This window comes from Haemaphysalis longicornis, unplaced genomic scaffold (assembly GCF_048455015.1).
Source record: "Haemaphysalis longicornis isolate Haplotype H1 unplaced genomic scaffold, Haemaphysalis longicornis Haplotype H1 scaffold_4, whole genome shotgun sequence".
Classification (NCBI taxonomy): Eukaryota; Metazoa; Arthropoda; class Arachnida; order Ixodida; family Ixodidae; genus Haemaphysalis; species Haemaphysalis longicornis.
Window position 1 is genome coordinate 205,609,263 of NW_027526361.1, and position 25,755 is coordinate 205,635,017.

Sequence of the window (25,755 nt, forward strand, 5' to 3'; positions counted from 1 at the left end):
ATTGCTCCCCTCCCCCCGCCCGATTACAAGGTCAGCAGCTACATAGTTGTAATACCACATGAGAAAACGTATTAAAAACATTAACATAAAAACACATATGTGAGAAAATCACGGGATGCTTCGGTGACAAACCAAACTGTTAAAGTTCTCCCACTCGGAGAAAAGAAAATGGCGTACAACAGTGAAATCATAAATAATTCAAACAAAGCTATTCACATCAGAGAAAAACCAAAATTTGCATGCTACAAACACCTATACAACACTTGCATGGGAGATGTACAACTCGCAAACAATGGAAACGGAAAAAAATAAGAAAGGTGGTAAAGTTAAAAACACGCTACATTAGCGACAATGGCGCTCAAACACTACGCTATACATACAAATCAAGCCCATCTTTGAATGTAAGTCGATTTCCACTGCTCATCCAAAGTTTCGGGACAATGTTTTGCATCAAGTGGTCGTCATAATTTGTTCTAGTGGGACGGAGAGTCTAATAATCAGGTCGTCTCGTGTTGTAGGAATGCTCTTTAACGGTTAGGTTGGACATAGTACAATTAGAAAACGTTTCCCTTATTCTCTCAGCAACCCACGCCTTCCATAAACGGTAATTATAGTAAATGTTCGTGTTGACTAAACCAAACTATTTGAACAAAGATCTAGTTGGCTTGTCTGCTGCAACGTTGGGTATAAATCGAACAGCTTTATTTTGCACCTAGATATTGTAGGAATATTTGTAACCGTTGTTGGGCCCCAAACAAGAAAACAACAGTTTAAGTACGACAGGAACAGCCAATAATAAATGAGTAGCTTTGTATTCGTCCGCAATAGGTCACTATTTTTGTAAAGCAATCTCGTTACTCTCGACAGTTTGTTGACAACTTGGTCAACGTGCAATTCCCAAAGCATGTGTTCCCAAACTACTCCTAAGATTTTTAAAGCTGGCTACAATCTCTACAGGACACGCATTTAAAACTAAATATTGGTTTTTATTGACATATTCACCTTTTGCACCAGAAATAACTGCCTTAGATTTTTCAGTGTTATTCTTGAACCCACTGCAACAAGCCCATACGGCTAATTTTTCAACGACCTCATTACCTCGTTTGGAGTAATCTCTCGCTAGCCTCTTCTGCGATAAACAAACTCGTGTCGTCGGCGTAAATTACGAACTTCACTGACGGGTCTATCTGCACAATGTCATTAATATAAATATGAAATAAGAGCAGTCCTAGAATAATGCCCTGGGGAACACCAGAACATGTTTCCTGAATATCCGACTTGCAATTGTATTATTGTCACAAACTGGGAACGATGACTAAATTATAATGTAATAAGGCTGAAAGCCATACCTCGAATAGCATAGAATTCCAGTTCATGTGCAAGAAGATTACGATCAAGATTTACGATCAAAAGGAAACAGTCTTCTTTTTCTACATCAAGCGTAAATATCAAATCGTCAAAAGAAATAAAAACAAACATCAAGTAAAATTCATGACCTAGCTAAATAACGTTCGACTTTCTTACCGGGTACCAGCAATGCTCTTTAATGAGAACTTTATATCATAACTTCTTTTCGTTCTCCGTTCACGTCCATCAAGGTATTAGCGCGGATGCATCTTGCTTCTAAAAGCCTACAGTATCTCACCGATCTTTATGTAGTAAACTCGGTCTAAAAGTACTGCCAAAGTCGTTACATGCTGATTGGAGGAAGTAGAACATAAGATCAGAACAGGCTGTCGCGTCTCAAGAATTAAGGGCAACATGTGGATAAATTCATAAGAACGTCCTTTCCAACGCCTAAATGGAAAATGACGACTATTTTGCTCACAAACTGCGCCAACGGGCCTAGTGAATTTGTAGCGTAGCGTGTATAAGTGACTGATTGTCTATGTCCAAAAAAGGAAGACTAAACAGGCCTACCGAACTGATAATAATTGTAAAGGACGGTACATACCGTAGCGAGCGCAGTCTGCCGGTCCGGTAGTAGGGCCGGTCGCCGTCGTGCCTCCTGTGCGAAGGACTAGTGCAGCTTCGCACAAGCTGAACTTGCTTATTTAAACACCTTGTGACCCGCCGCAGGGCCTTTTAATCTGCCCATCGTTTCGTGGTTTCCAACGTCAGAAAGTCTCCGCAAACAATGCTGTCCCATCGGAAAAGTGACAGGTCCCCTCTCTGCTGCACCACCCTCAAAAGAGGGACACGCCTTGGGCGCACTGCAAGACTGCATACCCACAACAAACTTACGCTCAATGCCCTTGCCGGTTAGAAAAAAACGCAGGAAATAGGTGAGGAAGGGGGGGACACACTGCAGCACCTTACAGGATGTTCAACGCCGCCACGGCATCGTTCGCGCTATTTTCGCGCTATTCTTTAAAGCTAAAGGACCTGGCCCACGTGCGAGCCCTTCCGCCGCCACAATACGCATGCCGCTGGATGCGTTGAGCTAAAGTGCCGCCATACGCGTTTTACATAGAAACACTCCGTTCCTCCCCATTTCAGAGAGCTAACACGCCGTGCACGAACGTGAGGACTGCACACCTATAATGTACACAGAACGAGCAGTGGGAGACCGCGCTGCTCAGCTCCGATCCCGAAGTTCAAGTCGAACTCGTCCGGATGGCTGAAGACGCCGCCGGGGTCCAAGGACTCCTGGCTGCCGCCTAAAAAGGGGAAGAGGACCGAGGAGGATCTCCAACCTCTTCCTTTTCCCACCGGGCACACAATAAAGTTATTCTCTCTCTCTCTCCTGCGGTTTCGACAAAGACGTGGAATAGAGGGGAGAAACGGGTGGCACAGAACAACTGTTGTTGGCGCTTCTGCACGGCGGCGCGGCATCGTTTGGCGGCTTATCTTGCCGCCAAACCACCACACATGCCGGTGGGTGCGTTAACCTAAGGTCTTCCACGTGGCTTTTACGATGACGCGCCGAATTCTCCGTACTTTCGAGAGCTATGGTCATCCATCGCAAGAATGGTCGTCTGTCTGCCGCCTCGGCTTCTGGTGCATAGTAACATTGTCCGCTCCGTCGCCCCTTCCGGTGCAACACAAATACGAAATCCTGCTCGCCGGTTTTTCTTCAGTTTCACCCATCAAAAGCTGGTGTACCTCGCTTGCCGCCGTCACTTACTGACAAGCATTACTGATAAGACAGAAAAAGCTCGGCGTCGCCTTTCAGCCTCGGTAGCACTCCTCAAGGATCAATAGCAGTCGTTTCTAGTTTGTCTCCTCCACTCACTCTCAAGCCTTGCTTCCCCCGCCACGGCGTGACGAGTCAATCCCCTTTTCCGACCAGACTGACTTGGAGCTGCGCGCCCCTCTGCCGCTTTCTCGCGCGGGGAGAATGACCCCACCAGGCAATTATCGTCTCTTTGCTGCCGCCTCCTGTGTCTGCGCTACCGTAACCTCGCCACTGGCAGTTAAAGTAAGACACCATTAGCTATTGTATTTCATGCGTTTCCCGCAACACGCCGATGGGGAACGGTGAGTGCTTCTTCGTGGAAAAATACAGAGAAAGAGCCCGGATGGATTTAAATACCCGATTAAAACAGAAAAGCCGCCAGAAGAAGGGGTCAGTTCGCGACCCAAAGGTTCAAACGGCTCGTCTCCTCTCTCTGCTGCCGCCGCCTGTGTCTGTGCTACCGCAGCCTCGCCACTGGCAGGTAAAGTAAGACACAATTAGCCATTGTACTTCATGTTTTCCCTCGACACGCCGTTGGGGAACGGGAGGGCGCTTGTTCGTGGAAAAATACGGAGAAAGAGCGTGGATGGATTTGAATACCGGATTAAAACAGAAAAGCCGCCAGAAGAAGGGGTCAGTTCGCATAGTTATAACCCGACCCGAAGGTTCAATGCACTCGTCTCTTTGCTGCCGCCGCCTCCCTACAAGCAGGTAATGTAAAGCACCATTAGCAGTGGCGCAGCGCACCTACGGGAAGGGGGGGGGGGGGGTTCTTATCCACAAGAAGGGAGATCAGCCTCCTCGGTGGTGTGTTGGTTGTTTACCAAGGTAATAGTTAACCGCATAAGCGACAGCCTAGATTTCCAACAACCGAGGGAACAAGCCGGCTTTAGAAAAGGACGACAGATCACATCCATGTCATCAATGAAGCAATTGAAAAATCAGCGGAGTATAATAAACCCCTTCACATGGCATTCATAGACTATGAAAAAGCGTTCGATTCGCTAGACACCGCAGCAGTGCTGGAAGCATTAAAAGACCAGGGAATCGAGGAGACTTACATAAGACTCCTAGACGACATATATAAGGGGTGTACGGGCAGGAAAATCCTCCACACGAAAAGCGAAAAGTTTACGATCAGAAAGGGAGCACCAAAATTGTTCACAGCATGTCTGGAAAATATATTTAGGAAGCTTAACTGGGAAGAGGTGGGATTACGGGCAAACGGAGAATTCTTGAGCCATTTGAGGTTTGCGGACAACATAGTCTTGTTCAGTGAGACTGCAGAACACCTGTAAAAAATGCTTCAAGACCTAGTCAGAGGGCCATCGGATTAAAGATAAACATGAATACGTCTAAAGTAATGCTAAATAAACATGCTGGAAGCACTCTCTTCCGCCTAGGTACCGAAATACTAGAAGAAGTAGAAGATTATATCCATCTTGGACAGGTTGTCAGTGCTGACCCTAACCACGAGAAAGAAATCTGGCCCAGATAGGAATGGGACGGGGTGCATTCGGCAAGCACCCCCAAATATTCAAAATTAAGCTACCTCTATCACTAAAAAGAATAGTATACAACCAATGCGTACTACCGGTGTTGACATATGGGGCGGAAACTTGGCGCCTTACTAAACAATTGGAAAGAAAACTTAGGTCGGCTCAACGAGCCATGGAACGAATAATGATAGGAGTAACACTTAGGGACAGGAAACGAAGCCTCCTGGATCAGGGAACACGCTCGAGTAGAAGATATCATAATTCAAAATAAGAAGAAATGGACTTGGGCAGGCCATGTAATGAGACGAAATGACAACCGGTGGACCACCAGGGTAACTGAGTGGCTACCGAGAGACGGGACCAGAAGGAGGGGAAGGCCGGTAACTCGATGGAGGGACGAAATACGAAAGTTCGGAAGCAAAGAATGGACTCGAACAGCGCAGGACAGGAGCGGATGGAAGTCAATGGGAGAAGCCTTCGTCCTGCAGTGGACTTAAATAGGCCGATGATGATGATGATGATGTTGTTGGTAGTGGTGGTGGTGGCAATTATTCCACGTCGCGATGCTGAGTCAGTACAATACCTATTGTAACCCCGCACAAGAAACGTCTGAGACTGCAGGCCTAGGGAGACGAGAAAACAGCTCCCGCTTTTTTTTACCTCAGCGCAAGTTGCAGCCACGCAGACCAGTGTCAGCGTGTCGGTTCGGTAATCCGTGGCTGCAGCTGTCACGTTTTGCGAGTATTATCAACGCAAAATTGGCTACTCTCACGTCAGTGATGGAGCCAAATTTATAGAAACTTGGAGACCGTAAGTTGCGCAAAAAAATGTCAATGAGGCAGGAAGTAGGGGGGGCCGAGCCCTGACATAAAAATGCTTGGGGGGGCTCTGGCCCCCCTTGCCCCCCCGGTTCCGGCGTCCCTGGGGACGACACATGGTTACCTGAAATGAGGAACCACCCCACCTAAAAGCTCGATACAAAAAGTTTTGTCTCTCTCTCTCCTGCCGGCGCAAATTGCGCTTCCACTTTTTTCGAACCTCTTCGTCTCTTGGGGCGGCAATCAGACTCCTTTGGAACGCCCTGATAGCCGGCGTGACAGCCTGGGCAAAACAGTGCGTATCAGTCCTTCTTTTCGCCGTCTTCCTCACATGCTGGTCCTTGACGAAATGCACTCTCTCACTGTTTTGAAAAACACGTCAGAACCTCCGCACCAATTCAACCGAACGCACGTGCACCCACCGCCTTCCAAGTTCTACGTTTCGTCCGGTCTGATCGAGGGCTGCGGCGACAGCGCGGTCGCCCGGCGCGGCTGACCGCCTGCGAGATCGTGCACCAGCGCCACTAGCCACCCTAGCGGTGGTCGACGGCGCGCGGCACGCCGAAACACGGCCGGGCTAGAGAGCGAGCGGCGCGCGCTTTCATGACAGCGCGCGCCGCTCGCGCTTTCATGACAGCGCGCGCTTTCATGACAGCGCGCGCCGCTCCCTCTCTAGCCCGGCCGTGGCCGAAAGCAACGCCGTCTCCTCCCGCTCGGGCCACTCCCCTATTCTAGTTCACTCTAGTTATGGTGCCATACCAGTGTTACCACTGCTGTATTCTCATTGTTGTCCGCCTTTTTGCAAAGGGTAAATAAAACAGCTGCGAACGGCGAGCTCAAATGGCCCAAGCAACCACGGGCGTACGTGAGACGTCCGAAATACAGCCGAAAATCCAATGCCCAATTTGTACGGCCACTATACGTCCGCGGTACGTCGATGTTGGATATACATTTTCGGACGTACGGTGGACACCCAGAAACGGATGTACAAGTCCGAAGGACATCCGCCAGTGTACGCACAAAGTTACTATGAAGCATCAAATCATGGCTTAAATTGACTAAAAAGCAAAAACGTAAAAGCTACTTTGCTTTGAAGCTGCTTTGCTTTTGAATTAAACAGATTTTGTACATGAACACCCTGACTTGTATATTGCAAGTTTCACCTCCAAATTTCTAAAATTAAGCCAAATTTTTTTTTACTCTTTTGAAGCCCCTCACCGACTTCAACGATGATCACTTTGGGGAAGGATGTAAGAATTGAGAACCGCTAACGAAACATGTGAAGCAAGTTCACTGTACCTATGTATTATGCCTGTCTGCCTGGTAGTCCGTTGGTGTTGTGCGGTGTAGTATTCATTGGAGGAACATAAGCTTGTCTTTATGTGATTCTGGAAATTTTTACTGATCATCCAACATACATCCAATTTCGGACGTCTGACCATGGACGTGCGGAAGTGTTAAATCCGGACGTACCGAGGACGTACATGGTACGTCCATCGGCCCTAAAACGGGCGTTCTGCGGATGTCCGCTAGAGCCGGAATGGACGCACTGTGGACCGCCGACGGACGTCCGGTGGTTGCTTGGGAGGGGGGGGGGGGTGCGCAGTCAACAATTTATCCCTGGCCACTCCCCAACAGGCGGTAAGTTCCAAGCACTTGAAGGGTATAATCATCATCGTCTTAGTCATTAAATCACGTGGAAAAGTTGGCATTGCCGCGAGGCGTTTCGGCGTACACAACCACCGACGGTGCAAGTTGGCCAATACAAGCTTCGCTTGAAAAATATTACGTGCTTGCTTCTGTGTTCTCCTTTTCCTCATCTTAAAATGAAAAGCATACCAATTAAGTGGGATTGGTCAAGTCCGTTATGGGCGGTCTGAGCCCTTGACGATTGTCACAGCAATAATGTTCTCAGACAAGCCATGGCTTTAGTATGGATTTCAGGGAGGTCTCACGTCGTCCCGAGCTGTATGATTCAACCGAGTCCGACACAAAGGACCGAAAGACGTATACCATGACGCAAACTTATGGTTGTGTCCCGTGTAGAAGGCGTGTAGCGTGTGTGTATCAGTGCATCTATATTGCTTGTGAACTTTTACAAATCTGTTGTTTCATCACGTGTAGTTTGCTGTACGTGTTGCTGTTGCCATGCTATGGTCGCAGTCTGAGTCACTTTCGTATCATTGGTTTCATGCTGCACTGCGGTTTCATGCTGCACAGTGGTTTCATGCTGCACTGCGCAGTGCGGCCACAGCAGCGCACCGGTAGGCGATAACGTTGCCCGGCCAGATGCCGCTGTGCGCAGGAATTCAGCACACAAGTATACTGTCGTTTTTTTAGCAGTCGTTTTCATTTTCCTTGACTGATGGCATATGTAGAGATGACTGTCGTGCTTCCGTTGCTTCCGTTCGCATAATCTACGTGTGTGTGCTGCTTTACTGAAAGAGAAAGGAGAGAAGAACCCAGCCGATAACTGCCTCTCAGGATGAGGGCACCTCAGTCTAGAAGGACAGACAGAAAAAAAGGATAGAAAGGGAGGAGAGAGATGATGGATCATTGAAAGGAGGTCCGAATAGTGCGCTTGTGCCGAGTCTTCTCCTTCCCCTTCGAACCCGCTCTTTACGCTCCCCTCGATCAACAGCAACTCTCTCGAGCCAGAATAAAAGGGTTTCCTCTCTCCCTCTCCACAGCTTCCCCTCCACCAATGGTCCCTTTCACGGTCGCTCCTGCCTCACCTTCCATCCAATCTCCCCAGCTTCCTCCCCCACTTTCTGGGTGGTGTTCGCCCTAACCCAATTTCATTCTTTCCTACACGCGCTCCTGCCCCTCACCGTTTACCTAGCGCGGCGCTCCTTTTCAAATGCAGCTTTTTTACGGTCATCTTCCTTCTCCCCGTTCCCTTCAATCGGCTACGTGACCGACCCATGAACCACGGGTGGGCACTGGGAACCTGTGGTATAGTGCCAGTATATTCTAGGCACTATACCTGTGGGTAACAGCCTGCTGCCGGTCGTGCGACGCGCCTGCAACCAACAGGTGGCTTGCCGACTGCCAACCACCAACGAGCAACTGCAGTGCGCCGCTGCTAAGTTACAGCGTCAGGGACCCAATGGCGAGCACACCTACCAGCCATATCGCTCACCGATTGATTCAGGGGACACAGACAGGCTGACCAAAACTTCAGTGCTCACTTTGTGCACGACTTGTCTTTGAATGTAGTGTGTGGTTAATTGTGTTGTCAAAAATGTGAAATCAGTACTCTCGACATTCATCCGGTTTCCAAAAAGGTCTCATGGGCCGTGAAGCCCAGCAAGCAGTGAGGGAGCAATTATGCATGCCTCATAGAAATGAGGCCTCAGATTTGTTCTCTCATGCGAGCTGACAAAGGGGGCAGAAACTGACGGGCAGATTAAACGCCGGTTCACAGACGATGTGTGAATGATAGCACTAAACAGGCGACTTGCAAAATCGATTTTACAGCATATGTTGGAGCCGTCCGAATACATGTATGCATGCACCTCGACGTGCAAGCTTTCGGTGGAGCATACCCAGAAAGCACCAGGCAAAAGGCAGAGTCCTACGTGAAGCACGGGGTACAACATATTCAAAGCAGCTTTTGAGGTGGACCCATACACAATACTTGTATAGTGCGTATGCAAACCCGATAGTTGGGCTTTTTTGTGTTCTAGGGAGACTACGCAAGTTCTACAGTCTTGTATTTCACCGACAGCTTTGGAGACATTTTTGCTATGTTCAGTTTTACTTAAACCAGTGGAATGTGCGTACAGTAAATCTCCATGATCACTTTATTTGAAGTGTTTCATGGAGTTCACACTTCACTGCAGGGAGCAAATTCTTCAGATTTTGTAAAGCGTCACTCTGGGCGAACTGAGTTTCTTGCTCAAAGGACTTCGTTTCATTGAGGCTTCACAACATATTAAGGCGGCAGAACGGGATCAATTAAGGGGACATTAAGTTGTAGCCTAGTGCACAATCAGACCAAGTGAATCGTCAGACAAGGAAGCTTTTGATGGGTCCCAACTGCTGTATAGCGAGGTTCTGACAAGCTCTCCAGGGGGTGTGAAGGGCCCCACACTTCGAAGTCTTGTGCCATACATACATTCCTCCAGTTAGACGTAAACTTTATTTGCACACAATGCCTCTGTGCCAGGGCACATCATTCACACTCCAGGACGGAAAAGGGCGCCACTCCACCGGCAGCCACGTTAACTTCTTCCATTGCCAGTTTGAACTTTTTCAAAAGCACTCCGACACTGAACAAACTGGAAAGCTGGGTTCCTCTTTTTTGTCAAGGAATTTTTATTAAACATATCTGTAAACATAACTATGAACACATTCTGTCCATTAAACAAAATTCTTTATTGTAGCTATAGTGCAACAGTAAACAGCTTCGTTCACCTGAATAGCTTTTTTTTTTTATTGTCCTATGGTTGCAAAGTTTCGGAAACACTTGCGCACGCAGACAGTATTCTTCCACAAGCACATTCAGTAATAAGCCGACGAGGAGGGGACTTGTTAATTGTGAGCGTAAATTGTTCCTTCAGTCCACAGTATTGCCCCACCGATAACTTAAGCCGTTCATCTCTTTCAAAGACAGAGTGTTTCTTTGGGCCACGTGGATCATTTTGGTGCAAGACGTGGCAGCGCAGTGCTGATGTTGTTCGATGCCAATAGTGAAGTACAGAGGCGCCAGACTGCAGCCTTGAGGGACGCCACATGGTGGCAAGACTCCCGAGTAGGCTAATGGTACCGCAACATTGAACTTTCTACGAACACGTGTTTAGTGTGCTCAGGTGGCTCTCAAGCAGAAAGCTGCACAGACATAGGAAGTGGCGGATTCAGATATCGGCAACGTATCTTAGTTCTTAAGTCATTTAGCCCAAGTTAACCGATTTTGATAGCACGTCCAGAACCCCCCCAGTGCCAATCTTTTGAACATGTTGATAACACAAAGAACTGCAACTTGCACAAATTCGGAGTGCATGAACTGCTAAGACTTCATCCCCCAATGTAACGGTGTTGCGTTTCCATTAGCCTAAGCAGTACAGGAGACAAGAATTTTTCAAGAGATTTGCTTATTACACTGTGGGCATGAAACGTCTCCATGTAGAGTTTATTTTCGTCCGCACCGAACATGTTCCACGCTTTCCAAAGCTAGCTGCAGTTTTCCCTTCCCTTTACCAGCCCCCAACATGGGTCGAGTCGTAGCACCACACGCAACGACTTCGAAAGCGTGCCAAGGAAGGAGCGGCCGCCAAGTTCCATCCGTGGCCACCTTTTCGTCCCCTCGTACATTTCCTCCTTCCCCCCGCGCATAGCCAGGGGGAGCCGAACAAAACAAAAATAAACAAAAAAACATTTCATTTCGTTTATTCCTCAAACCAGCTACTCCACTTTTTTCCATACAATAAAAATGCGTGCTAGATATAAGGTCCGTAAAAATATCCCGTCCTTGCACAATTATTTTTCTTTGTACCATCATCGTTCCATTGCACACGCAAAGTAAAGAAAGAAAGTTCTCTATCGGCACCTGCAGTTTTTTTTTTCCTTCGCCCCCACCAAATGCAAAACGAGAAAAGTGAAAAGGAAAAAAAGAAACCAGGCGTTTATGGTGGCAAGCTACATGACAGTCACAATTAAAAATGTAATTGGTACGTATTTATATGTTATGTATAATATATAGCATGTGTTTCTTCTTTACAACTTTCTATAGAGCAATATTTCTGAAGTCTATACAAGTTCTTCGTGAAATGGTAATACGCAGCATGAACAGACGTATTCGAACATAGAGAAATGCTTCCTGCGAATGAAGGGCAAGAGAAGGAGACAATGCACCAGCGATTGAACAGAAGTGCTCAATTTGTAACCAACCGAACTTTTTTTGCTGCACCGTGTTTTAGGGAACCTTGCGGCACGCACTGGCCGACCACGGCCAAACGCAGTTGTTGACACGACGGCCACACTGCCACATTTTTGACTCCCAAGAGAGTTTTCTTTTTTTGTGTGTGCATGCCAGGCAAGGTTAGCAGCAGCCGTTATTCAGAAAACCAAACCAGCACTAAAAAAGAAAATTCACACGGACACATTGCTCTGAAACGACGTAGCACGACACTAAAAGTGAGGTAAAAAATAAAAGATTACCGCAAAACATCGAGATACTCAGCAGAACGAGACAACAGAAAATAAACACCACGCATTACCTGCAGTGACCTATAGACTTTTGCTGCTTCCCTTGTTTTTTTTTTTTCTTTCACAGACCCGCAAGACAAGTTGAAAACATTGCACCCACCCTTTTTTTTTTGCGTTTCAGCCACAAGCCGAAAAAAAAGCTCTGCTCTCTCACTACTACGTGAAACCAAGACGCTACCGAGAAGTGTGGAGGGGGCGAGGTTTTGGGGACGTGCCAGCGGCAGTCTGAAGCCCACGCTCCCGCTCCGCACTCGAGTGTTTTTCCAGTCTCAACCCCCAAGAAACACGTGCCCTTGTTTCACTAGTAGTGCAAGCAACCGTTTTCCCCCAGCGTCGGAGCAACGAAATCGAAACAAAGCACAACAGATAAGAGAGACAGCATATGCCTATGAAATGCAATAGTGTGTATACAACAAACAAAACCAAGGCGCAACACATGTCAAGACTCTGTCGGGAAAACAGAAGAAGCGATAGAGACGTCTTCTTGGCATGGTACAATCTAGCGAACACACCAATCCCGCCCACTCGGAGAGGGAAGAGACAGAAACCAGCGGGGAAAGCAACAGAAGACGAGAAGGTGTTAGTAGTGGCAACAATATAACCTCAACATGCCGCGGCTGCTTGTGTTTCTACCTGTCTCACCATTTATACCTAGAGTTGTATGAATTCTCTACAATACACGCTACCAAAATGTCAAAGGATTCTCTCTTTTTTTTTTTTCTTCTTTACCTAGCTGCACCGGGTATGAACGACGTCGCCCGTCTCCGATCTGGCACCTCTCTCTCTCACCTCTTCCCTCTCCCCTACGACACTCGCAAAGAGGAATGTGCTGTCTCTGACACTCTCCCCCCTCTTCTCTCTTTGCGAGTCGGAAACTACTTTCACTTTGCGAGAAAGAGGTCCACCGTTTCTCGTAGTTCAAGGCTAAGGAAACCAACACAGACGATGCTTCGAGTGGGTGGTAATAGAACGGAAGCAATCCAAGGATCACAAACGCTAAAAAGAAAAAGAAGAAAGAGCTCACTACGTCTGAGAACTAACACACCTCAGTTGGTTGCCTGTGTGTGCATGTTGCATGCAGAGGCCACTCCCGCTGACCCACTTCTCCGTGTGACGAAAGGAAGTGGTTGTAAGGGAGAAAGAAGATAGGCAGTGGGTGGTATCGGGTGTCTTTTTGTTTAAGACCGGGACATGGTGATGAGGGTGGGCAAAAAAAAAAAAAAAAAAAAAAGGACTGGGACGCAACTGTGGAATGTTCACTCAGACTTGCATGTTGTGAACTTGCTCGCTAGTGTTTATATTATTAAGTTCTTTCCCTGCTGCTGCCTTTTAACTAACTAACACCGCACACAAAAAACACTAGGTGGAACAGGAAACGCCACCCAATCCCCCAACCTTGTCTTTTCCTTCCGTTCAACAGCAACGCTCCGAAAGAAATCGCAAAGCTTTTTCCCTCTCCACATCGCGATTCCATTCCAGGTTACCTTTTTAACATAGAACTGCCCCCTTCAAGCAAATACCCAACGAGAAACGAGACAAAAGCAGGCAAAAAAATCTGTATGATACACGACGCACAACAACAACAAAAAAAAAAAGTGTACACTGATAATGGGATGAAGTGGCAGCCGGAGGTAATAGAGTGGTGGTACGGTGTACAGCCACTGGCAAAGAAAGCAAGCAAAAAGAGAAAAAAAAAAAAAAATTCAGGAGCGAGAAATGCTGGTTAATAATAGTCAACGGGTGACAAAAAGAATTTTAGAATACTCCAGATATCTACACCAGAAGGAGAACATAAAGCAGAGCACTCGCTGAGGGAGGCACAGTGAAGTTTTCCAGCCAAAGGGGAGAGAAAACAAATGGGAAGGTTACCGGGGACAGGCTACTGCGAAGAGAGTTTCTTGTGGCAGAAAAGGAGGACAAAGGGAGTTCGAAAAACAACCCGCATGGCGCTCGGCACTCCCCCACTCGGTCGATGGGCCTGGAGGGGGGGGATAGCCCGGTAGGCAGCGGGGTAGACGCCATGGCAGCAATTCCTGACGCAACACTCGAGAGGTCTCCTCTTCCTTGCACACTGGCCTTCGATGTGCGGCTCATGCCGTCGAAAAAAAACGAGAGAAAAATGGAGCCCGAGTCGCAGTGGGCTCCCTCCGTAGTTTCCGTCACGTCTTCCTCCTCAGCCGTCGAACACAGGGCACTCGGCGCAGTCTTTTTTTCCCCCTCTTTTCCTCCCATCCTTCCTTGGTTCAAATGCCTTCTCTCTCTCTTTCCCTCCGCCTTCCCCCTAAAGCGGCTCACAAACTACAAAGGTGCAGCGATTACTTCCCCCTCTCCCCCACCCCCTCTCTTTCTAGCGACAACAACACTAAGGCTACGAACGCGAAAAGTGTGTGTGCCGTGGCCTGGTACATTTTTTTTTTTCCCTCAGCATTTCTCGGGAAGGAGGTGGAGGGTTCCCTCCCAACACGGCTTTCAATTTAAAATAAGGTAGAAAAAAAAAATGCGATGGTAAACGAAGGTCTGTCAAAGAAGAAGTCGAGAGAAAAAAAAACGAAGACGTGTACAACGAAGGAAGTCTGTTCGAAGAGAGAGAGAGATAGATAACAGAACTACGCGTGGGCAATGTTCAGTAGTAGGTCTCCATTTCAACCCATCCTCCTGGATTGCGACGTAGAATGAAGCGACGAATCTCGTCGTACACGAAGATCAGGAGGGAAAATGGCAGTGCCGGTAACCACCAGTTGATCCTGTAGTGGGGAGAGAGGGAAGGAGAAAAAAAGAGACATCCTTAGTACAACGAGTTAATAAATAGGTAATAAATGTATCCCTATTTAAGGGATAAGCCACCTCAACTACTGCACCCACTGCCCACTAGAAGCTGCTCAACTGTCATTTCGGCTTTGGGCTACGAACTTCAACTTCCGTGCCAAAACAACACACAACATACTCAGGATGTCCTCACGTCCTCAAATGACACAAACGTCCTCACCCAGACAACAAACGTACTCAGGACATCCTCAAATGGTACAAACGTCCTCACATTTCCTTCGACGTCCTCAGGATGTCCTCAGTATATTTCCCACCAAATACTCAAAATGTTCCTTTAAAGATGTATTCAGCACCTCCTCAAAATATCAGCCGTAAAGTTGCTTCACAGGCGTCCTCCCGTGCACTCAGGGAGGAAAATTCTAATTTTTGCACTCTTTCTTCTAAAGTCAGAGCATTTTACAATTTGCACCTGTAAGTATAGCATTTATTTCTTTTTTCAGCCCAGGAACCTAATCTGGAGAAGGCACTGCATCTGATACTCCACAGTAAACTTAAAAATTTCAATTGCCGAACCAAATCCTTTTCTCGGAATCGCAAGGCTGAGAAATGGGGTCACGGTGAGAGCTGCGAAAAACTTTTTTTTTTTTCAGTACATCGTATTGTAAAGTACATCGTACTGTAAAGTACATCGTACTGTGAAGTTGGGCTACTCAAGGTATTATTGTAGTCAAGCCAAGACACACCAAGCCAACTGCTTCACTTTTAAAATGGCCACGTACGCGAGCGCAAAAAACGTGTTGTGTGCCATGGGAGGTAATATCCCAGGATGACGCATGTATGAAGCCAGTAACTTGCGTCCACTAGAGCTCTTTCAATAGGAGTGTGTATGTCGCGTTATCTTGTGATGCCTATTTGGCGCCTGACTGAGGAAGATGTACAACCAGGTGGCCTCGATAATAATGAAGAGGTCGATGTGGTTTTCCTCACCACGCCCTAACTAAGCACAAGTGTGAACTCCCCACGTGTGCGCATTCCAAGCAAAACGACAGGCCAGTCATGTGTTCAAGCATCTAACGACCATCTGTTAGTCACCTGAGGCAGTTCGTAATCGGCATATTTCAAAGTTCGCCGTTCCCAACATTTTTCTTTGTGCCTTAGTAAAACAAAACCACGCAGGTCGGACTTGTGTTAGTGCCATATACTGTTTTTCTTGCGAATAGGTGTCAAGCTACACCCCTTTTTTTTGTGTGCGAAGTATTTGTAACGTTAATAAAATGTTTTACTGTACTTGCCGTGGTTTAGTTGTGCGAGTTCAGAGCATGTTTGTTGTCGACATCATGACATACACGAGCGGTGTGTAGAATAATTTGTGTATACAATAATGTTAGTAAGGCCTACATGTAATAAAACAAAGAAACAATGAGAACTGAACCCGGAAAAAGTGGCCCTTAAAATGCACGGCGGCAATCCTTGCGTGGCCACTTTAGGGTGTTCTGAGGACATCTTGAGGCCGGACAATAGGATCACTTGAGTATCTTTCGAGGATACTTAAATTGATGTCCTCAGGATGCCCTAATGTCCTCAAGTAGGACATGCTTAAAACATCCTGAGGATGCAATTGTGTTGTCCGAGCTAGCCGATGTCGTAGCTAGCTGATCGATGCTCACAGCTGCTTGCAACTGATCTCACAAGCATTGCAACACTGAATTAACGCTTCCAGCAATCCTGGATATGGATGCCATTCATGATAACCATAGGATACCCTTTCATAGGCAAGCCAAACAGGTGCTATACTATCGACATCTCAAAATCTGGCGGAAAAGTTATGGCAGAACTCAAACTCCACTTTTCTGTTCGAAAGTTCTTTTAAGCCCCAGATCACGACTTCAACATGAAAACATTTCACGATACGCAATAAAAATTTGCTCTAAAATGCTATCCCTTCACGCATACATCACCATACCACTGAAGACGATGCTTTTTAGCCAAGCATGTGGAAAACCAGAACCGGTACTTTTTAAGGTAAAGCAAGTATACTTACACGGGTACAGTCCCCGCTTCCAAAGCTGATTTGACTGCTTACCTCCCTAAATGTTGTGAAAAACACTATCCCAGCCCATTTTCATGTACCTCACAAGTGGTCACCCCTCAGATTGCAATCTTTTAACCATTTTTTGCGCTTACAAAACAGAAACTGCATGGAGGTTTACGACGTATCTGAGCCCAACTGTTAACAAAAAACAGAGATTACAAAAGAGGCAAGTTAGGATGCATGCAGGGATGAACTGAAGCACTGCAACTGGACGTCCCACATGTGACGTCTACGGCCCATACCGGATGCCCAGAGGTTCAAAACTATTGCATTCACAGCGCACAGAGGTTGTGCTTCATCATTTGAACACTGTTCACAAGCTGACAAGCCTGTGACAAGTGGCACTTATGGGAGTAGTCCCGCATTAAGTCTAATCCGATCGGAGGAGGAGAACTCACTTGAGAGGATACATCCTGAGGCCTTTGTCCATGCCTGGGCAGTATGAGAGGAATGCAGCTAAGGCAGTCTCAAAAAGTAATCCAAAGTTCAGGACGTGGTTCCTAGGCAGGGGAGGAGAGGAGACAAGGAGAAAACGGTGTCAGAGCCTGCTGCAGTCCCCCGTGAAAATGGGAAGAGCATTTATAGCAAGAAATCATAATTTCCAGCCTCCTTTCTGACAGGATTTACAGATTCTAGCTAGAATTGACAGCTTCTAACTAGAAAAATTCTTAGTCTAGCTAGAGACCATTATTTCCAGTTTGCACGGTTTTTTCCTTCCAGATGGAAAAAAATCTCAATCCAGCTAGAAATGAGTTAGAAACTGAATTTCTAGCTGTGAATTCTGCCGATTTCCAGCTAGAAATATTTTCTGGTTCAATAATCCAGCTTGAAAAAATATTTTCATCCGGGGTAACAGCCGTTACGCAGTATTCCAGACCCAACCTTACACCAGACATTTTACGTGCCAAAGGTACAAGGCTAGCTGCAACGGAAGTTTAGTTTAGACCCCCTGGGGTGCATAAACACCGTTCGTTTCTTACACACTGGCATTTTTTTTTTTTCCTTCTCACCTACACTCAAAACCGACGTGCGAGTTGCAACAATTGTGCTCCGTTAAAAAACTTGTCTCTGCATTTCCAACCAGCGAGGCCAACTGTGCCTCTATTAAACCATGCCCTGGCACATAATTCATCATACTTGCTAATACAAAATTGGCTTTCGTATTACTGCATTATTTTTTTGTTTGCTCTTCTGGCCAGCCCGGTTATTCCAATTTTTACCCCCCAAACAACCCGTAAGGCATCATTTCAGTAAACAGCAAGTGTACATCATGGCAAGTGACACGTGTGGCGCAGATTTAAGCGTTCAACAAGTCGCCACAGCCACGTTCCAAGTGAATTTCCAAGGAGAGGAAGAAGTGAAAAACAGCCAGTATTCACCTCATTCCTTGGTGCACCAGGGAGTTCCTCCTGGTTTTGCAGATGATCAAGTCGGCCCATTGCACAATCACAATGGAGACGAAGAACGCCGTGTGGCAAGTATATTCCAGTGTCTTGCGGTTCTTGTATGTCTGCACGAGAGGCGGCACGAGGGACAAGGTCAGGCGTCTACGCACACTAATACATTGAGGAAGCAAGGTCTTCACTTGCAAGGGGCAAATGCGGCATGGTTTTAGAACGCAATTACAAAAATACTGTTGACAGGGCTCCGAGACAGGACAAGGGCACCTTTAAAGGATCTAATGTAGAAGCCCTGACAACCTAGAGCAGAAGGAAAACTTGTTCCATACACCAAGCCCTCTGAACTTAACAGCTTCTGACGTAACAGCACAATTCTCGCATTTCTACGCAGCCCTGTCGCTGATGTATACTTACTGTACCCTTTCCATTAAAAAATGCTTCAATCGTGGAAAAACAGAACCCAACTTTAAGCGGGGTCACAGGTGTAGCTTGCTAAAAAAGTCCAACTTTCAAAAACTAAACAGCTCCCAGTAACACCAGTAAAGCCAGTAAAACCAGTAAAATCTCGCTGGGCAGAGAAAATTTGTCATCCACGTGAAATGTAGCTGCACGGCTACGTAAACAGCTTGCCTCCTGGTTAGCTCAGTTGGTAGAGTGGCTGCCGTAAGTGGGCTGTGATCCCAGGTTCAAATTGTCCTTCAATTGCGAGGTTCCCAAGAAAGCTGCATAGCTTCCCTTCAGGAGAGTCAAGCAGCTGCATTTCGGATGGATATGAAATTTTTTCCCTTCATTGAAACTTACTCCACGTCGATTAGAATCTTGATCGGTTCGAAAAAAAAAAAAAAAAAAAAAAAGAAGAAGAGAGCAAGCACGGTGGTTTTGTCGCAGTGTGCCGCCCCAACCGCTACTGACCCACTCTTGGCCGTAGGAATCCATAAGGTCGTTCACTGCCTTGGAGTCCCAGTGCTTTCGCAGTCCGAGAAGCCGACTGGGCCAGAAGCCGTTCTCACCCATGATGACAAAGTAGACGAAAAAGCCGGCCGCCGCCTGCATCATGCCGATCTGACCGTACGAGATCGAGATCAACCTGCACAGGCGCAGCAGGGCGAGGAGGGGACAAAAGAAACAAGACCGGTTAAGCTTCGTCCTCCACGACACTGCAAGAAGGCAGCTGCAGTGCCCGAATCAAGAAGTACACGCTACGCATTGTGCTAGTATTTCATGCATCGATCAAATTAAGTGGGACAGTGCATGGATGGCAATCACTTTGCGAACTGAATTTAATACGAGCAGTTAGGATAAATACGACTACTCCTGTGCTGTGCCACTCGCTGTAAGACAGATCCTGCAATGATGCCTTTAAATAAAGTACTGCTTATCGAGACGCTAGATTTGAGATTGAAATTATTTATACAAGGACACTCGCTGAGAAGCTGTAATTTCAGTCCGAACTGTGAATATAACATGGCTATCATCGAATTGCGGTCACAATTTTGGCCACACCCATAATTTTGGTCCCATAATTCAGCTAAAGACCAGAGGCACTGACAAAATATAAAAGAACATTTAACTGCCAGAAAAGGTATCACGCACAATCCCTACGGTTCAAATTTACTCGAATGACGTGATTTATGTGCCGCTAGATAACACTCATCGCTGAGCAACCAAAGTAACCAGTTAATAATGCTTTCAAAACACTTTGAAAGTATAGTTCAACTATTATTGATAGGGGATGATGCTGGCAGTCAATCATCTTAAATTTTAGCAATACATTAGGTTTCAGGTCAGGTTTTGCAACAGCATGTTGCAGACGGGCTAGAAACGGTTTTACAAAGGTCACATACTAAAAAGAAGGGAATGAGAGAGGGTTTAGGCAAGCTAGCTCACTTACTTGACTTCCAACGAGTGCGGGTGCATTTGAGCAACGTTTCTTTCTACGAAACGTCCGATTTAGATTGTACGCTATAAGAGGAGAGATTCAGTGGAAAGCAGAACCCTACCTTTCGTTCACTAGTTTGTCCTTCAGTGGGTCACGGGGCTGGCGCTTCATAATGTCGCTCTCTGCCATCTCATACGCAAGTGAAATGGCAGGGACCTAGAGCCGGTGTGGGGGGGAATGCAAAAAAAGAAAGAAACAAAAAGTGGCAGGGCCTGTGTTCCAAAAACAAGGAGGAATTCTGCTGTGAGAAGCTACGAAACGCAGTGAAGATAACTCCAACACAAATAAGACGCAAACCGAATGTGCTGCCATTCGGCCAAAAGTGAACCCCGAGACGAAAATGCAAGCAACCATGCAGCAAGCAGCAACAAAGCAAAGTACGGGGATGCTTTGAACGCGAACTAGTCGGGTTAAAGCGGGTTAGCTGTTGAGAACAGAACAGACATGCGCCGCTGAGAGTGACAGAATGCCAAGAACCTGAAGGACCTCGCCTGTAGCAACTCGTGTAAGCATAACACGACTTGCCATAATTCAGATTAATGAAATTTATCGCACTTACCTTTAGAGGAATCGGGTGACACAACATGGGATATCCTAAAAGTTATTCGTGCAACTAACTATCCTGATCCATTAGTTAGCTCTGCCACTGCAGCATTGAAGCATCTGACAGATATGATTGACTCAGTACAACTCAAGCATGTGACTGGGCTGTACGCTTAATGGCAAAGAATCACCAGCATGACCCCAGTCTTATAACTGGTCCTGTCCTGTGACACCCAAACCAACTCTTTTCCCCCAAATTTTCTTGCCCCACACGTTAGTCCAACACGGACGACTACTACTCTGCTCGAGCCCCTTTGGTCACTGCATATGAAGAGCTTTGATTGATTGACTGAATGTAGGGTTTAACGCGCCGACCCAGCGCAGGCGATGAGGCGCGCTGCAGTGGAGGGCTCTGGATTATTTTTGACCACCTGGGGATCTTCAATGTGTGCCGAAATCTCAAACACACGGGCGTCTTTGCTTTTCACCTCCATCAGAAAAGTGGCCGCCGCGGCCGGGAATCGAACCCGCGTCCTCGTGCTCAGCACATACGAAGAGCTTAACCGCGCATCTCTAGCAGTAATGACTCGGGACCGCGCTTCTTTCGTGCGACTGACAACCACACGAAACGAAAGTACGCAATGCCATTTCTGGCACCTGGTTCCAACCAAAATACGCAGCTTCCGTGTTTCTCAGCCAGAAAAAAAATGTATACACGCGTCAGAGAGGACCGCCGCACCGACCAGCAAACCAAGGCCGACACGAATGGCCAGAAAAGCTAAACGAGAGAGAGAGATGACTGTGTATAAACTGCACAGGCAGGCGTGGTGTCACAAGTGACCAAGAAGAAAGGTGAAAAGGACTTGACGATGCATCGTCCCCAAGCCTTACCTTCTGCCAGATGTCAATGCACCACAGCTCCAGCCCTTTCCACAAAAGGCTCGCAAAATGTCCAACCAAACATATTTGAACGGGGAGGCAGGAGAGAACCACAAGGCATGGCTACAACCAGCACTTTAAGGCCGCCTTCAGTGACGGAATGCACCGAGGCTGCGCTATTTCCGTGCAATGCTTGCCTCGGCTCACAGGGCACTCTCTGAAAGCTCCAGAACACCATTACCAAAAGCGTTATCGCTACGTCTTACGTGTATTAGGTTCTTTGCTCAGAAACAGTTTCTATCTTAAGTGTGCTTCAATGTTTATGTGACATTTACTTCCCATGAAACCTCCAATACTACCGGGACACTCATTTCTGGATTTTACGGTGGCTTCTTGTAACAGAAGGGAGTTCGCATTCGCTGCCTGTGGTTCTGTCCGAAAGAAGGAACCAAGGAGAGAAGAATCAACAGAGTGGGTGAACCAAGGATTCAACCAAATCAGGAGGGAGAACTTGAGAAAAAGGAGGTTTAGAACCGTGCGAGAGGATGACAACAAAAAAAAGGAGTTCGTGTCTGCATTCGAGCAATCGAGGGGACGTAAGAAAAACAACACCCAGAGGCTGTTACCTCTCATTCACTAGTTTATCGTGGGCGGGATCACGCGGTCTTCGTTTCATAATGTCCGACTCGGAGCGCTCGTACGCCAGCGAAATTGCGGGAACCTACAAGACAGGACGGGAGGAACACAAGGGCCGTTTCTCTCTCCCCCTCGAATGCAATCACCCAACCGACACATAGGTCAAGCAGACCTGGACGGGCATGCCAAGCGAAATCGAGAAGACGCTTCAGCCGAGGGACAACATACGTTAAAAACTCATTTCAAATTTGCGGTGCACTAACAAACGCATCCAGGCAATACACCTCGACCGTGAGGCACGACATGCGAAAGATGGATTAGTGTAGACATTGACAAATCCTGCGCATTCTTTAAACTCACCGGGATGCCTAAAGACGCTGCCCGAGTGTGGCAGGCCGGTAAAAAAAAAGCTATCGCAATGCAGCGTAAAATTACTCAGATTATCTACTGATAATTGTTACAGCTCTCTTTAAACGAATTTTTATCTTCCACGTTTTGAAAATGTGGCCACTTTTAAGCGCCACGACATCATCCGCGTGCAATGTTGCGAGCTCGAAATCGTGCATTACGTCCTAGCTGAAGCGCCTCCTCAGAAAGTTTGTTAAGTTTGCAACGCAGCACACAAGCTCAAGCACACAAGCAAGTGAGCGAAAGAAGGCATCCTACACCAAAGACAACAGTTCACGGAAAAAGCACTGAAGGCATACCCACTTTAACCCACTGACAATGCATCGGGCAGAACAATAGACATCAATAAAGATTGGTGTTGGGCTAGTTGGTACCTATACATAATGTAACAATAGTGCTGAACTTAACACGACGACGACAGGATCAAGAAAAAAAGGACACACGAAACGGTAGATGCGCTACTAACAACTGTGAAAAGTTTTAATAAACAAGACAACATATAAATACTTCTGCCACCTCATATCACCAAAACTGACGACTGGGCGAGTTGGTACATAGTCTTGCTTGTTAACAGCGCAAATAAAACAGGACACAAAAGGAAGAAGGAACGGACACAGCGCTGTGTCCGTTCCTTCTTCCTTTTGTGTCCTGTTTTATTTGCGCTGTTAACAAGCAAGATCATATCACCACTCAGTGCATGTTTCGAATCATATCACCTCATACAACCATTCTTTTTCTTTAGATACTCAATCTCTCTTTCCCAGCAACGAGACTGACAGAGCACTAACGCACTAAACGTTTCGTGTGTCCTTTTTTCTTGGTCCTGTCGTTGTCGTGTTAAGTTCAGCTCTATTGTTACATTATGAACAATAAACAGTTGCGGCAACAACTTCGGCATCAGTTATGTGGTGAAACAAACCGCTAAAAAACAATGGCCATTTCCCCTCATCGGTCATAACAAGCGGGCGTTTAAGGTGTCTCTTTGGAGACCGGCGAGAAATCGTGGACACTTCATGCACATATTGCACGGTTTTCAACATGAAAGAAGCGGTGCAGCCATCATTTGCGCCCCCCCCCCATCTTCTGTGTTTCCAGCACTCAGAAGGAGTTAATGACTGCTGCGTTCTACGGATATGATAGCAATGAATGCAGTGACCTTGCGACTGCCCCCCCGACATCCTGCTGCCAAGCTGGCCCAAGATAAAAGGAGATAAGCGCGTCTGTCCAACGTCTTGAAGGTAAAAGCCATGGCACTGCATCATTATAGTTGGATAAACTAGGTCCTCTAGGCTGCCGCTCATCTCCAAGATTGAAACAAAACAGAAATTGCTTTAACAATATAAAACCTGAGAGTAACAAAAATAAATAGACAGACAATGCAGTTCCAAATGTGAGCTTCCTCTTATCTGGAACGACTATGCTGAGTAGGCTTGCGCACTGGTTCCGCACAGCCATACAGTTACGTTTCCATTTTAATTGCTAGATGAAGGCCACTAAACACTTTGAAAATTACCTATTCCAGCCATGCCCGGTAATTGCTATCATCAATTCTAACAACAACTTTCCGACGCTTCAATATTGCTGTAAGTGGGTTTGACGGTAAAAGTGCGAGAAAGCCGCATCGAGAAGAAAAAGGACGCGCAACAAAGCCAGATATTACACAACACAGAGCGAAAGCACACACGCGACATGGAGTAACTGTACAAAACTTGTAAGATTCATTTTCACCCCAATTCAACCATCCAAAACCCACTGCTTTTGCAACAACATGTTTTAACATTTGGCATTCTGACATTTCCTTTGCTGAAACAAAGCTATCTTTTTTTTAAGGACATCAATAGTATTGTCTCACTAACTGGAGCGATAACTAACACAACTGCAGGCAGTTTGGCAAAGGTGTTTCATAAACTGGAATTCCTTTCCCATTTGAACTGGCAACGTTTCGATTTAGTATAATGGCTGGTAATAAAAAAAAAACGGAGACTCTGGGGTAAGCGACACGAGTTGGGGGTTTCCCCCTCGGGGGAGAGAGAGAGAGAGGGAGATAGAGGGAGAGGGAGAGAGGCTGTTCTCGACTGACCATGTCGGTTCCCAAGTCGATGCACAGGATGGTCACAGTTCCCAAGGGCAGGGGCACGTCAGCCAAGATGAACAACAGGAAAGGACTGATTTCTGGGATATTACTGGTGAGGGTGTATGCGATGGATTTCTTCAAGTTGTCAAAGATCAGGCGTCCTGCAGGCAAGACAGAGAGAGAAACACTGATGGCACAGTGGTGGGACTCGCAGAAAGCTCAACGAGCATACAGCTTGACGACCCGTTATTCCTCCTAAAGTAATAAGGATGCATGAAGAGGGCTCAAAAAGTCAATGATGATGATGGTGTGGTTTAATGGTGCAAGTGCTACTGGGGCCAAACAGCGCCAGGAGGACTGCTGGTGTTTCGGTTAGAGGTGCTCGTATAAAATTGGTGTATAGAGCCAATGGTTAGCGATGAAACATGGATATAAAACAGATCTGGGAGTGAGAGTACGTGGGGCCTTCAAAACAGGGTGCTGCCTTGGGGAGACCGTTTTGCCAAGGCGCAAAAAGGCGAGGCCTTTGAGAATCACGTTGTAAGTAGGGGTGTGCGAATATTCGAAACTTCGAATATTCGATTCGAATTTTTTGGTATTCGATTCGATTCGAACGACACTTTTATTGTTCGAATATTCGAACCACCCGAAACTAAAAAAAAAAAAAAAAAAAAAAAATCAGAGCGCGTCTGAATTGGTGTTTATTTACAGTGGACTCTCGATGATACGATTCTGGGGGTGCGAATTTCGGGATGATACAAATTTCCGAAAAGTCCCGGCGAAATTGCATCGTTGCAACGGGAAAATTTTCGGCTGTTACGAACGGACCTGCGCGGCCCGGCGGAAGATACGAACGAGCCGGCGAGGCACCTGACTGCCGAACGAGCAAGTGACGGCTCTCGCTCCCCTGTTTGTCACTCTTTCTCCAGAAACGGCCAGGCTGTTGTTTTCTGCTCGCGAAGACGCTCTGCGCACGCCCAACGCGCTGACACCGCCGCGAAACCACCCCCACGCTGCGCGCGGCGCGGCCGGCGGCGTCAACATGGCGTCGGCTCCAGCCGCGAAGTGGCGCGGGCGCTCGAGCGACCGCTTCTAACCGCTCTTTAAAATGCGGCTCAAGGGAGACACGAAGTTGCTTGTGCGGTAAAGGAGCTGATAATGCATGCGAAAACGGTACTATAAAACATTATCCGCGCCGCTAGTGAAAGCGCCAATAAAATATTTGCCGGGGTGCTAAGCCTAACCATCTCCGGCGGAGCCAAGCCGGCTGTCTCGATCTCATCGCAAGTAGTCAGGCTCTTCCATTCTGCCGC

At 46.9% G+C, this 25,755-nt stretch overlaps 1 protein-coding gene across 6 annotated transcripts in view; it reads right to left on the minus strand.

Moving 5' to 3' along the window:
• Positions 1-9,781: 9,781 nt before the first annotated feature.
• Atpalpha (sodium/potassium-transporting ATPase subunit alpha) overlaps positions 9,782-25,755 on the minus strand; it is a 136,469-nt gene continuing 120,495 nt past the window's right edge. For 4 of the 6 annotated variants that reach the window (XM_077708041.1, XM_077708044.1, XM_077708042.1 and 1 more), the window contains exons 14-19: positions 24,449-24,603; positions 19,964-20,058; positions 18,876-19,050; positions 17,943-18,073; positions 16,962-17,063; positions 9,782-14,449 (exon numbers count right to left, since the gene is read on the minus strand). In XM_077708041.1, coding sequence (XP_077564167.1) covers positions 14,329-14,449; positions 16,962-17,063; positions 17,943-18,073; positions 18,876-19,050; positions 19,964-20,058; positions 24,449-24,603 — 779 coding nt within the window. In that variant the 3' untranslated portion in view covers positions 9,782-14,328. Of the gene's footprint in view, positions 14,450-16,961; positions 17,064-17,942; positions 18,074-18,875; positions 19,051-19,963; positions 20,059-21,931; positions 22,046-24,448; positions 24,604-25,755 lie in introns of those variants that run through there. The other 2 variants (XM_077708045.1, XM_077708046.1) reach the window with 1 other exon arrangement.